Raw genomic sequence first — 15596 nt, forward strand, 5'->3', positions numbered from 1 at the left:
CTTCCCTGGTGAGTGTGAGGGAGAATCCTCATGTGTGGGAGAAATGTGATGAGGCCTACTTGCCTTTTGTATCAGATGGTTTTGTTTCCTTGACAGCAGATAGTGATAGGGTGCCTGTTAGAATTCTGAGGGATTCAGTTGCCTTAGATTCATTTATTCTGGCATCAGTTCTCCCTTTTTCAGAGGAATCTGATACTGGTGGTTTAGCACTTGTGCGAGGCATGGGGTTGTCTGTATTGTCAGCTCCAGTGCACAGGTTGTACCTCATCTCAGATTTATTTTAGGGAGAGGTGTGCATGGCAGTGCGCCCAGCTTTGCCAGTGCATGTTATTCTTGTGGTGGTGGGCATATCTGGTCAGGAGTTCCTCCACTTCCAGTTCTTACTTCAGTTCCTCTTTGTAACAGTGAACCAGATGAGTGGGCATGACTTTCCAGAGGTGTTTGCAGCGTGTGCAGTGACACGTGCTGGGACTTGTGCTGGTGGTGAACCTGGTAGAGTCAGGGTGATGGAGGAACCATGTGTAAACTTGTCTGACTTTCCCATATCTATTTCACATGCAGAGCTGGTAGCCGAGCAGCAGTCTAACCCATCAATTAAGGGGCTGTTGGAGACTGTGATCCCTGTTGAAGAGGTGAAGGACAGGGCTCATGGCTATTTCCTTGAGAATGGCCTGCTTGTGAGGAAGTGGGTGCCTTGTGGGGAGGTTGGTGTGGGGAATGCAACTTTTCAGATTGTGATACCAGCCAAATTTTGTAACTTGGGTTTTGCAGCTCTCCCATGACCAGTTGGGGCATGTGGGAGTTAGGAAGACTTATGGCTGTATTTTGCGGTACTTTTTTGGCCTCAGTTAAAAAAGCATGTGTCAGAATACATCAGGACTTGTCATATATGTCAGGTAAGCCAAACCAGGTTATTAAGCCTGCCCCTTTGCATCCAATACCTGCCATTAGTGAACAATTTGAACACATAATTGTTGACTGTGTTGGACCTCTGCCTCCATCTAGATGAGGAGCAAAGTACCTCTTGACAGTTATGTGTCAGGCTACCAGATATCCTGCTGCATACCCTCTGCGGTCAATAACGAGATCTCTGGTTAAAGCCCTCTCCCAGTTAATTTGACTTTGGTATCCCCAGAGTTGTTCAAAGTGATCAAGGGTCTAACTTTTCCTCCCATATGTTTGCACAGGCGTAAAAGCAACTTCAGGTGAAGCACTCGCAGTCGTCAGCCTATCATGTGCAAAGTCAGGAGCATTTTCACTGCTGCATGCATTTTGCACAGAGGTGGGCAGGGACTGGGAGGAAGGTTTGCCCTGGTTAACGCTGGCAGCCAGGGAAGTGACACAAGAGAGTACAGGGTTTAGACCAAATGTCTTGGTGTTTGCACATTCTGTATGTGGTCCTCTGGCAGTGTTGAGGGACAATTTTAAAAGCAGTGACCCTCCAAGGAAATTGCTTGGTTATCTTAACGGATTCAGGCATAGGTTGTATGTTGCTGGGGAGTTGGCAAGGAAGGAATTAATGGCATCTGTAGTATCTGAAGTTCCACATGTTATGCGACTTTATGGGTTTGGTATGTTTAGCTAGGGGTATCCTGGTCAAAAAGATTTAAGGGCCTTATAGCTAAGAGGTTCCAGGTCAAAAGGTCTAGGTGTCATCGGGAGATGGATGACTTCCTCATCTTATGTGATGAAGCCCTTTTCCTGTTTTTTATAGGAAATCATATGTTTACCTTAGGTTCATGAGAACAACCAACCTATATAAGTGGGGAGTTGGAGCTTTTTTTCAGAGGAGATTCATATTGGCTCTCTCAGGCAATACATGGTGCTTGATTTGATGCTGGACTTCTTTGTAATAAACCTCTTTATACACAAGCAAGACAGTGTCAGCAGAGTTTTCTTCATCTTCACATCATTGCTATTTAAGAAACAACAAGTTCAATCAACATGATTCTCTCTTGCAGGTTTTGGATGCAGGCTGCCAGTCTGACACGTGTCTTCAACACTTTCACTGTTGTCTTGAGCTTTTGAGGCGAAGATCTCTGCAGGAAGGCAGTAAATTGACTCATTCCCTTGTTTGTTACCCTCAATGCGTTCACCAATTCAGTACTGGTTTCCTCTGATTGTCTTCTGGCAGTTATCAAACAGGAAGTGAACCGGCTGCTGCTTCTCATTTTTGGCACATTTAATGTTTGCAGCTTCAAGAGCTTGTAGAACATTTGTAGGTGTTCCTCCAGTTGAGTGTGTGATGAGAGCTACAATCTTGTTCTCAATGTCTTTTCCAAACAGAGATACCACTGAATCAAAGATGTACTTTAGTCGGTCACTCAGTCGACATTCAGTCGCCCTCAACACCAGACCCACGGCATTAATTTCATGAACTCCATGGTCTGACTTGAACAGTTCCAATAATTCTTAACTGACAATGTCATCATGTTCAATCCCTTTGGTGCTTCCATATCCAGGAGTATCGATGATGGTCAGAGAGTAGGACAGAGTTTTATATTCAAAGCCAAAAATCTCGTACACAATCACATCTGATGTTCGACTTTCTGACTGACCTTCCTTCTCCTTCTCCTCTTCCATTATAAACCAGATGTTGTCTTCACACTTCACTCCTGTGGTGTAGTTGAACAGAGCATTTACCAGAGTGGATTTTCCTCTTCCTATTTCACCCACAGGTAAGATGTTTTGTTGATTTTGTTTGGATTTTTTTTTTTTCCAATAGTCATTCTGGTCAGATTTCCAACCTGCTCTTTCTCTGGTCTGAGCTGGTAGAGAGCAGGAGATCCTGAATGGATCAGAATACTTTTGGAGATGATGTCCTTGTATTTTTCTGAGGAGTGTTTGCTCTTGTTGAATAAGGTGCTCCCGCAGAAAGTAGATCATTGGAAATTGTATTGAGAAGTGGTTACAGCCACTGACACACTCAGTTTAAATGTAATATGATCAAACAATAATTTGTTTTTGCCTGATTTTTGCCTGATTTCTACTCTGACAGCACTTGTACAATGGCATGCAAAAGTTTGGGAATCCTTGGTCAAATTGTCTGTTAGTGTGAATAATTAAGTGAGCACATTTACATTTAATCCAAAGCAACTTACAAGCAAAGGACAATACAGTGGTATTGTAAACTGATCTCCAAAAGTGTTAAAATGAAACATTCTTCACTGGGCACCTTAAGAGATTTGAACTCTCAGTTACATTTTTACCAAGGTCTTAATTAGCTTATTAATACTATGGCCTGTTCAGTTTGGTGATTAGGAAAAGGCAGGTGATGCAAATTTCAAAGCTTTATGCTATGACTCCTCAAACCTTGTCTCGACAGTCAGCAGTCGTAGGCTCCTCTGAGCAGCAGGCTAGCACTCTGAAAAGTAAAGGTCCCATATTTTTCATTTCAGATGAAGCCGTTTATAATGTTATTAGGTAATGGCAGTTGACAGCAATGGTGGAGGTCAAGCTGAGGTCTGGAAGACCAAGAAAACTTTCTGAGAGAACTGCTTGCAGGATTGCAAGGAAGGCAAATCAAAACACCAAAAGATCTTTTTGGCTTCAGTGAGGAAGGGTTGGAAGCAAACATCAACATCATCAACAAGATAATGATCCTAGACACGCTTCAAAATCACAGTGTACTAAAGAGGCACAAGCTGGGGGGTTTTCAGGGTTGTGACCTAAACATTGTCAAAAATTTGCAGATAGACCTCAGAACCGCCGTGTATGCAAGATGAACCAAGAATCACACAGAACTAGAAGCCTTTTTCAAGAAAGAATAGAAAAATTCCCAAAACAAAAATTGAAGGAATCTTAGTTGTAAAAAGCATTTACAAAATGTGATACTTGGCAATGGGGTGTTACTACATACTGACCATGCAGGGTATGAGGGACCAAAAATGACATAAGTATGAATTAATCAGAATTAATAAATATTTCATTATTTATTTATTTCTACATTTCCACATTTATTTATTTATGTATTTCTGTGTCTGTATGTTCATTAAGTGGGCAAACTCTCTGTGGTCACATGATTTCACAGAAACTTCCATTTCAATTGACCTTCCCTCACATACATCCATGACCAGAAAAAAAAGCATCTCATAAAGTGTAAGAAACGTGAACTTAAATGTACGAGTTGTAGTGCGGTCTGCAGAGGTCCACAGGTCTGGACTGAGCTGATAACACTATAAAAATCTCCTGTTTTGTTATCTCCTGATTTTAAAAAGAACTTAAAGCAGCAGTTACTACTAAAATATATTTAAAACTTGTATGCCCGAAAAATTATATACTCTACTCTCCTGTTATTTTTATTTACCATTTATTTCTGATTGTGTATCTCGCCTGTTGGTTTAATGTTTGGACTGATGGGATAAATGTTTGGGACCATTTAGTTTTTCTTTTTAGGGTTTTAGGTATTAGTTTTCAGAGGTGGACAAAGTACACAGCTCTGCTACTTGAATCAAAGTATAGAGCCGTCTGGTCAAATATTACTCCAACACAAATGAAAGTTGTATAGTCAAATTTACTTGAGTTAAAGTACTGGAGTACTTTATTTTAAAAATACTTAATTATTCAAAAGTACATTTTTTTTTTTTTTTTTTTTAATGTCAAAGCATTTTTTATTGTTCCACATTGACAGAACCTAATGACTCTGGATCTACCAACTGAATAAACTTGCAGAAGCTATAGAATAAAAAGTTTGTAGAACTTGATACAAAGCTGATAGAAAAGGCCCTAAAACACCATTGAATTAACAAGCCATTGTTGCTTTAATATGTCTTTTTCTTGAGGCAGTGATGAAGGCTGGTCGTGGTAAACACAGCAAACTTTTAAAACGAAAGGAAACTTTCTTTGTTTCTAAAACCTCAAACGTAGACTGAAGATAAGGCCGTGGTGCTCCAGTGAATCTGGTGAAGAATCTTCTGACTCATCTTTATCTATCGTAGTCATCGTCAGGCCACTGCCAAGTTCAAACCGAGCTGTACAAAAATGCAGCAGCACAATATGACTGATAGTGTAGGAGCTGGCTGTGGTTTGGTCCTGAGATGAAAACAGTGTATCATCTGTCACATCTTCAAAATAAAAGAAAAATTCCCTCCACAGACTAAAAGCTGGTTTCCAAAAAAATAATTTTCAAGTGAGGTACAGACATTTGAAAATATGATTAAGTGCAGTACTCAAGTAAATGTACTCTGTTACTGTCCACCCCTGTTAGTTATTAGGATTGAGATATTTTGTGGCTGAAACTGTATTTGGACATGCTGGGCCTCCTGATGCTTATTGAGGTGTCCCATTTTCGCCCACAGCTATTATTATTTTTTGAATGGTACTTTATTCTGATTAGTGTGAAATGAATAAATGAAATGAAAAAAACACTATGAATGTAGGGAGATGAAACTCTGCAGATTTACTGTACTTATGTGGAAAACATCAGTGAATCGTTAAATTGTTGTTAATCTGAGAAGCTACAACAAACCACAGTTTATCTGAACAGACTTCTAACACACAAACACCTGATCTACTGTTTATTTAACATCTTGTCAAATCCAAACCTCTTACTGCAGGTTAGTAAAGTTTTCTCAGAGCATTTGTATCCTGACAATTTCTTCATATCTGTCAGCTGGTTCTCTGATTGTGGTTATTCAGAACTGTGCTGCTAGACTTTAAATGAAGGAAGAGAGAGCGTATTACCCTGGTTTTAGCAACACTCCACTGGCTCTGAGTTTCTTTTAGAATAGATTTTAGGGTCCTTTTACTTGTTTTTAAAGCTCTTGGTGGTTTGGGACCAGCCTATATTGCAGATTCTCAGTTGTTTTATAATCCTTTTCTTTTTCTTTTTTAAAAGTTATTATTTGGACTTTTTTAGCCTTTATTCTGATAGTTGCAGCAGGAGAGAGAGACGGGAAAGTTAGGGAAAGAGAGAGAGAGGGGATGACATGCAGCAAAGGATGGCTGTGGTTAGGACCAGGTTTTTGAGGTCGTGCTATACCAGATCAACCACTGGGGAGTCCCCTCCTTCACAAGCTTCTACTGCCAGGCTTTTAAATACAAACAATTTTACGCACAAGAAAATAGGCAGAGCAGCTGATTTTAACTGTGCTCCGAAACTATGGGAAACCCTACCAAGAGCTTCTTCTTCTTCTTCTTCTTATTATTATTATTATTGTCATCAAATGACATGAGTTGCAGTAGGAGAACTGTTTCAACTGTACTATTTAATATTTTTCATTCAAATTTATTTGTATAGCATCAAATCACAACATACATTATCTCAAGGCACTTTGCAGAGTATAAGGTCAAGAACTAACATTATAGAGAGAAACCAATAAGCTCCCACAATGAGCAGCACTTGGCAACATTGGGGAGGAAAAAGTCCCTTTTAATAGAAGAAGAAGAAACCTCCAAGAGAACCAGAGTCAGGATGAGCAGCCATTTGCTCAGCTCTATAAACTGTTGTATTCAAGTACTGTCAGACTGCTGGTTATAAATGTTATAATGAAAATGATAATAAGAATACTGATAGGTATAATAGAATACTAGAATACTAGAAATGCTGAAAAAACTTCAGTCAAAATCATTTCAGGTTAGATGTACAGTCTGTGTCACAAACATCAACATCAGGCAGGTGTATTCTCAGAGTTCCCACCAAGACAAGAGTCTGTGCACCTTAAAGAACCAAGAGGCGAGGACCTCGTGTCCTCTCCTGGACTGTCCTGTCAGAGAAACAGTCCACCAGTCTCAACTACATTCAGTGTGGCTCACTTTCTACCTAAACTGAAACTTCTTATAAAATCTTTATTGACAGAGGACCTCACCTTTACTGTCACTGCAGGAATCAGTTTCCAGTTTCAGTTACTTCAAACTTTGAAACTGTTGTCACAGTGCAATGTTTTTCTTTGTCGAAGAGAATTTAATCAGGAAAATCCATGTTTCATGTACTTCACATGTTTCTCTGGTCACTAACTTTTATGCAACTTATTATGAAACATGAATTCCACATTGTTCAGCTGTGAGTCTCAACCTGTCAGTGGTGCCAGCAGGATTATATTTCAAAGTGAGCACAAGAACTGTCTGTAGGCTACTTTTAGGTTTGGTGTTCATGCACAAATGTCTACTGATGGAATGACTGAGTTAGGAGAGAGAGAGAGAGAGAGAGAGAGAGATTCATCTTGCAGTGATCAGATTTCTGCCTATTCTCTCTCCCATATGAGTTTAATTTTTAGTCTGATTTGTGATTTAAATTCGAGGATTGCCCTGTGTAATCTTTCTGTGTTTGAAATCTTTGTCCTGCACATGTGTCCATGTTAAAAGCTTATTATAAAGGTAATTATACTGATAGTAAACCTTGTTCTGCAAGAGAAATGTAGCTGGGAAAACAAGTTCCTCATTTACATGTTAACTAACAAATCAGATAACACAACAGAAAGCCGACTGTAACCAGATTACTGAGGTTCATGTAAACACACTGATGGAACAGCAACAGTCATTAAAAAGAGGAGAAGTTTCACAGACTTACACATTTGAAATTTATAAGATGATCACATTTTCAGTAGAGGACAGGACCTAAGTATATTTACTGAAGTATAAATTTTAGGTACTTTTTACATTATATGTTACTTGTATGCTGCTTTGTTCTCCACTACATTTATCTGACAGCTTTCGTTACTAGTGAATTTAACATAACACATAATGAACTTATAAAATATGATGCATTTTTTATTACCTAATTAATGAACTTGAAAACAGTAATAATAATACAGAAATATGACATGTTATATAGTGTTGACAACTTCAGAATGATGTTGTTCACCTACATAATTACTTCTTGAACTGCTTTACCAACCTGCTGTTACTTTACCAAACATGTATCTCAGTCCTGCTTTGGTTCCTTCATCCACTCGACTTCTCATCTTGTCCAGTTTCTGGACTTTCTCTGTGTCTCCTTTCTTCTCCATCTTCTCAATCAGGGAGTCCAAGTGGACATGAGTGGACAGTGAGTTCACATTCAGGGCAATCTCCTCCAGTCTGACAACATGTTGTGTCAGACCTGCTGCTCAGAATAAAGTGAGACTGGTTCAGTATCAAAGAGAAACACGTCTATTGAATTAAGCTCAGCAGAAGCTTCAACAGACTGAAAAGCAGCTGATGATCCAGTGAAGACTCAATTTTATTCATGATTCATAGAAAACTGCACCAATCAGGACATGATTTAATGTAGCATAACAAATTATATTGAATTCACAGACATGAATTGTTCAAAAATAAAGTCAAACATAAAAGGAATCATGTTCCACACTGTGTCATCTGAAATATCTGAACTCGTCATTTCAAGCATGAAGACACATGAAGAAACCAAAGTAAAAATCGAACTGAAGGACATTAGATTTCATGACTCCACTCTTCAAAAACACTCAAGTGTGAAAGTTGAATTCTGCTCCAACAGCAGAATAGTTTTACATTCTGTCTGAGTTCAGGATCTGAAACATTGTCTGTACAAAGTGATTATAATGAGGAAAAAAAACATGTTTCACTCTTCTCTAGCTCTAAGTCTAACTATACATGTCAGTGACATGTTACTGACTCACAACCTGGTTACTGAGACTGTGCCAACATGAGAGCAACACCAGAATAAAACACAGCCTTGTATGGACTGAAAACATTAGAAAAACGTTCAACTAACACTAAGAAAACAAACAGAAACCAATGTACAACACAGTCCAACTTTGTACTGAACATTGAACACCAGGGGGCGTCCTCACTCCATTTAAAAGCAGAGCTGTTAGCTGGGTCTCTGTTGCATTTAACACAGCACAGGCTACACTTATACACAGCAGCTTTACTGTTAGATACTAGTTGCTGTGAGAGTCTGATGTTATGAGACAGTGATCTGTGTGTCCATCAGTCAGTGTGTTTACATGATCTAAGAAAACCATGTTTGTTTTACATGAAGCAGATCAGTGATCAGATTTCTGCCTTGTCCCTGATCTTATTCTGGGAACATAATAATATATCAAATATAAGCCCTGGAAACTGACTTATTAAGACTTGTTGATGCAATTTTACGTTAGTTTCATTTTTGTCTGACTTTGGATTTAAATTGGGATTGCCCTGTGTAATCTTTCTGCGTTTGAAATCTTTGTCCTGCACGTGTGTCCATGTTAAAAGCTTATTATAAAGGTAATTATCCTTATATTTATAGTAAACCTTGTTCTGCAAGAGAAATGTAGCTGGGAAAGCAGGTTCCTCATTTACATGTTAACTAACAAATCAGATTACGCAACAGAAAGCCAACTGTAACCAGATTACTGAGGTTCATGTAAACACACTGATGGAACAGCAACAGTCATTATAAAGAGGAGAAGTTTCACAGACTTACACATTTGAAATTTATAAGCTGATTACACTTTCAGTAAAGGACAGAACCTAAGTACATTTACTGAAGTACAAATTGTAGGTACTTTTTACATTTCATGCTACTTTATACTTGTATGCTGCTTTGTTCTCCACTACATTTATCTGACAGCTTTAGTTACTAGTGAATTTAACATAACACATAATGAACTTATAAAATATGATGCATTTTCTGTTACTTAACTGTATAAAATTGTTCAGATCAATTCCATCTCATCCAGCTACAACAGTAAAATGCTGCTTACACATGAGGAAAACAGTAATAATAATACAGAAATATGATATATATTATATAGTGTTGACAACTTCACAATGATGTTGTTCACCTACATCATTACTTCTTGAACTGCTTTACCAACCTGCTGTTACTTTACCAAACATGTATCTCAGTCCTGCTTTGGTTCCTTCATCCACTCGACTTCTCATCTTGTCCAGTTTCTGGACTTTCTCTGTGTCTCCTTTCTTCTCCAGCTTCTCAATCAGGGAGTCCAAGTGGACATGAGTGGACAGTGAGTTCACATTCAGGGCAATCTCGTCCAGTCTGACAACATGTTGGTAGGCCTCTTCAACCAACTGATTCATCTGTGCTGTCAGGTCTTTCATCTCCTTCTCTAGATTTTCCAAAAGGCTTGATTTCCTCTCACTTTCAGCTTTATTCTTTTCAAATTCCTCTTTCATTTCTGTTGCAGTCCTCTGAACTTTCCATGTCTTGTTCACAAACCTCCAGGTTTCCTTCACATGAGCTGATGCAGGACACTTATTGGTACAGACAATACAGTGACCTCTCTTCATGACCTCACAGCCTTCAGGACTCCAGGCCACTGTGCATCCAGGATAGTGACAGTTCTCTTGGCAGACAGTACAGACAACAGCTCCTTCAAAAAAAAACAACCCCCACCTCCCACCAGCAATAGTTTCTTTATCTTTGTAGACCTCATCCACTTCTACAGTGAACCCCTCATTCTTCCTCATCTCCTCTTCATGTTTCTTCAGACCTTCTTGAGTCTGTTGGATTTCTGTCTGTTTTAGTTCAATCAACATGATTCTCTCTTGCAGGTTTTGGATGCAGGCTGCCAGTCTGACACGTGTCTTCAGCACTTTCACTGTTGTCTTGAGCTTTTGAGGTGAAGATCTCTCCAGGAAGGCAGTAAACTGACTCATTCCCTTCTTTGTTACCCTCCATGCGTTCACCAGTTCAGTACTGGTTTCCTCTGATTTCTGTGTCTTCTGGCAGTTATCAAACAGGAAGTGAACCGGCTGCTGCTTCTCATTTTTGGCACATTTAATGTTTGCAGCTTCAAGAGCTTGTAGAACATTTGTAGGTGTTCCTCCAGTTGAGTGTGTGATGAGAGCTACAATCTTGTTCTCAATGTCTTTTCCAAACAGAGACACCACTGAATCAAAGATGTACTTTAGTCGGTCACTCAGTCGACATTCAGTCGCCCTCAACACCAGACCCACGGCATTAATTTCATGAACTCCATGGTCTGTACTGAACAATTCCAATAATTCTTTTCTGACAATGTCATCATGTTCAATCCCTTTGGTGCTTCCATATCCAGGAGTGTCGATGATGGTCAGAGAGTAGGACAGAGTTTTATCTTCAAAGCCAAAAATCTCGTACACAATCACATCTGATGTTCGACTTTCTGACTGACCTTCCTTCTCCTTCTCCTCTTCCATTATAAACCAGATGTTGTCTTCACACTTCACTCCCATGGTGTAGTTGAACAGAACATTAACCAGAGTGGATTTTCCTGTTCCTATTTCACCCACGAGTAAGATGGTTTTGTTGATTTTGTTTGGATTTTTTTTTCCAATAGTCATTCTGGTCAGATTTCCAACCTGCTCTTTCTCTGGTCTGAGCTGGTAGAGAGCAGGAGATCCTGAATGGATCAGAATACTTTTGGAGATGATGTCCTTGTATTTTTCTGAGGAGTGTTTGCTCTTGTTGAATAAGGTGCTCCTGCAGAAAGTAGATCATTGAAAACATAGAAAATACACATTTGCAGATTTTTATTCTGATTATTTCTACATCACGTACTAATTGTTTTCTACTAGAGTTCATGCTCCACTTGAAACTTTTGTTGATTTGAAAAGTCTTTTGGTCCAAAATGTTGCAGCTTACTGTTTGTACCGGAGCTTGAAATGCTATTCTTGACTGAGAAGTGGTTACAGCCACTGACACACTCAGTTTATCTTAAATCTAATATGATCAAACAATAATTTGCTTTTGCTTGATTTCTACTCTGACAGCACTTGTACAATGGCATGCAAAAGTTTGGGAATCCTTGGTCAAATTGTCTGTTATTGTGAATAATGAAGTGAGTTCTAATGAAGCAGATGCTTTTATCCAAAGCAACTTACAAGCAAAGGACAATACAGTGGTATTGTAAACTGATCTCCAAAAGTGTTAAAAATGAAACATTCTTCACTGGGCACCTTAAGAGATTTGAGCTCTCAGATACATTTTTACCAAGGTCTTAATTAGCTTATTAAGGCAATGGCTTGTTCAGTTTGGTGATTAGGAAAAGGCAGGTGATGCGAATTTCAAAGCTTTATGCTATGACTCCTCAAACCTTGTCTCAACAGTAGCAGCAGGCTAGCACTCTGAAAAGTAAAGGTCCCATATTTTTCATTTTTCCAGTGTTTTCTTTGAAGTGTTGTTATCTATAACAAGATACATTTGTGGTTTTAAGAACCAAAAATAATTGTTGCCCATTTCCTCAGATGAAGCCGTGTCCTCAGTTCATAATGTTATTAGGTAATGGCAGTTGACAGCAATGGTGGAGGTCAGGCTGAGGACTGGAAGACCAAGAGAACTGCTTGCAGGATTGCAAGGAAGGCAAATCAAAACACCAGTTTAACACCAAAAGATCTTTTTGGCTTCAGTGAGGAAAGGTATGTTGGAAGCAAACATCAACATCATCAACAAGATAATGATCCTAGACATGCCTCAAAATCACAGTGTACTAAAGAGGCACAAGCTGGGGGTTTTTTCAAGGTCGTGACCTAAACGTTGTAAAAAATTTGCAGATAGACCTCGAAACAGCCGTGTATGCAAGATGAACCAAGAATCATACAGAACTAGAAGCCTTTTTGAAGAAAGAATAGAAAAATTCCCTAAACAGCAATTGAAGGAATCTTAGCTGTTAAAAGCATTTACAAACTGTGATACTTGGCAATGGGGTGTTACTACATACTGACCATGCAGGGTATGAGGGACCAAAAATATAATAAAGTATAAATAAATCAAAATCAATAAATATTTCATTATTTATTTATTTATTCATTTATTTATTTCTGCATTTCTACATTTCCACATTCATTTATTTATGTATTTCTGTGTCCATATGTTCATTAGATAGGCAGTCCTACTTCAATCTAAGGCCGGATTGGTTATACCACAGTAGATATTAATAGTATGTCAGTAGACAGTAGACAGAAATACATATGTAAATAAATGTAGAAATGCATAAGTAAATTAATCAATTAATTAATTAATGTAGAAATACAGAAACAGATGCACAGATGAATAAATGAATATATAAATACATTAAGACAGTAAATGTAGAAACACAAATAGAAAAATAAATGAACAAATGTAGAAATGCATGAATTAATAAATAAATACATATTATACATTACCATTTATTTATTTATTTATTTATTTATTGATATGTATGCCATTTTTGTTCCTCATAGCAGGGTGACCAAGGTGCCCAGTTTTGAATTTGTTTTCCTTTCTTTTATTTTGAAAGTTAGAATATGGAAATGTGATCTTGCTTGAAATGTTAAAAAAAGTGTCATCTTTAACCAGTTGCCTTTTGGAAATCAGGTCATCTTTTACTCACTTAGCTATTCACAGTTACAGATTTTTATTTTCAACCTAAGATTTAGGATTCAAAAGATTTAAAAACCACAAATTCTAACTTTTTGGAATAAATTACATTTTACCTCCATTGTATCATTAGCTTATTGTAACTGCATTTCCATATATTGTTACTTTATAATTATTACCTTATATTCTATGATATATGATAAAATATTAAACAGCAACTTTGATTTCTCTGTCATCATTGCATCATTTATACCTCACGGCTTGTATGATTATTATAATATATAATTATATAATGGTTATATATTATTATTATTATTATGTATAATTATTATTTAATTGTTATTAGCTACTCACATGATGATGCTGGGTAGAGAGCGTTGTGGGGTTAAACACGTGTTTGGTCTCTGGATGAGATGTTTATAAAATATCAATGAAACACAAACCACAGATTCATTCACCTGTAATGAAAAAAAAAATCAATTAATATACAAAATCATGATTAAATCTGAAACAGACTGGTTTTTTTGTGTTTTATATTTTAATTACATTCCCGATAAGAGGTAATTCCAGGAGAACAGGAAATGTGCAGTTATTATTGTAAATAAATGATGTATTTATGGTCACCTGGTCCATGGAACAAAAACCACTCTCTTGTTCTCTGGCTTTTTTTTTTAATGTGATTACATGTGTCCAACAGAAGATGTGATGTTAAATACAGTTATTAAGAGAACATACTGTACCTCTCTCTCTCTGTCACACACACACACAGACACACACGCACACCCTTATACTGTATATGATGAGTATTATTTCTCTATTTGTTTGCTTTCTGTTCTTAATAAATTATACTATTTTGCTGAGTAATAATCTCATGACATTTGTTGTCTTAGGCGTCACAGCATTAGTATTATGTTGTCTATTTGTTTGGGTGTCCTGTCAGAACTTCCTGATGCCCCTTTAGTGCATTTTTTTCCTGTATTGCTCTGCCTGTCAATCTCTGAAAGCCGATTTTCAACAAACAAAACAAACAAAACAAACAAAACAAACTGAAACGAGCAACTGTGTGAAAGGAAGGACAGGGAATTAAAAATGGATGGAGGATCTGGGAAATCATGAGCAGGAATAAATCTGTCTATCAAAGTGATCTTACCTGTTTTGTTGGCTTCAGGACGCTCTGTGAGCTCTGCTGAGGAGGAGTCAGTGTTCAGAGGTTTTACAGGACATCAGCTGGAGGGACAGACTCTCTGTGGTCACATGATTTGACAGAAACTTCCATTTCAATTGACCTTCCCTCACATACATACAAGACTAGAAAAAAAAGCATCTTATAAAGTGTAAGAAACGTGAACTTAAATGTACGAGTTGTAGTGCGGTTTACAGAGGTCCACAGGTCTGGACTGAGCTGATAACACTATAAAAATGTCACAATCTCCTGTTTTTAAAAAGAACTTAAAGCAGCAGTTACTACTAAAATATATTCAAACTTGTATGCCCTAAAAGTATTTACTCTACTGTGCTGTTTTTTTTTTTTTTTTATTTACCATTTATTTCTGATTGTGTATCTTGCCTGTTGGTTTAATGTTTGGACTGATGGGATAAATGTTTGGGACCATTTCGTTTTTTCTTTTTAGGGTTCTAGGTATTAGTTTTCAGAGGTGGACAAAGTACACAGCTCTGCTACTTGAGTCAAAGTATAGAGCCCTCTGGTCAAATATTACTCCAACACACAAGAAAAGTTGTATAGCTAAATTTACTTGAGTTAAAGTACTGGAGTACTTTTTAAAAATACTTAATTATTCAAAAGTAATTCTTTTTTTTATGTCAAAGCATTGTTTATTGTTCCACATTTACAGAACCTAATGACGCTGGATCTACCAACTGAATAAACTTGTAGAAGCTATAGAATAAAAAGTTTGTAGAACTTGATACCAAGCTGATAGAAAAGGCCCTAAAAACACCATTGAATTAACAATCCATTGTTGCTTTAATATGTATGTTTTTCTTGAGGCAGTGGTGAAGTTTGGTGGTGGGAAACACAAACTTTTATAACGAACAAACTAAAAGAGAACTTTCCTTGTTTCGAAACCTCAAACGTAGACTGAAGATAAGGCCGTGGTGCTCCAGTGGATCTGGTGAAGAATCTTCTGACTCATCTTTATCTATCGTAGTCATCGTCAGGCCACTGCCAAGTTCAAACCGAGCTGTACAAAAATGCAGCAGCACAATATGACTGATAGTGTAGGAGTTGGCTGTGATTTGGTCTTGAGATGAACACAGTGTGTGGTCTATCACATTTTCAAAATAAAAGAAAATTTCCCTCCACAGACTAAAAGCTGGTTTCCAAAAAAAATAA

At 37.7% G+C, this 15596-nt stretch overlaps 1 protein-coding gene and 1 pseudogene across 1 annotated transcript; both read right to left on the minus strand.

The window, feature by feature from the left end:
- Positions 1-1753: 1753 nt before the first annotated feature.
- On the minus strand, positions 1754-3389 carry LOC139618609 (uncharacterized; annotated as a pseudogene).
- A 4751-nt stretch (positions 3390-8140) lies between these two features.
- Positions 8141-13661, minus strand: LOC139618604 (uncharacterized). Its single transcript, XM_071474688.1, has 2 exons — positions 13598-13661; positions 8141-11368 (listed from the first exon to the last, which is right to left on the minus strand). Coding segments are annotated over exons 1-2 (1617 nt in total). The 5' UTR covers positions 13600-13661; the 3' UTR covers positions 8141-9753.
- Positions 13662-15596: the final 1935 nt, after the last annotated feature.

This window comes from Trachinotus anak, unplaced genomic scaffold (genome assembly GCF_046630095.1).
Source record: "Trachinotus anak isolate AG129_WGS33_773 ecotype Australia unplaced genomic scaffold, CSIRO_AGI_Tana_v1 ptg000003l, whole genome shotgun sequence".
Taxonomy (NCBI): domain Eukaryota; kingdom Metazoa; phylum Chordata; class Actinopteri; order Carangiformes; family Carangidae; genus Trachinotus; species Trachinotus anak.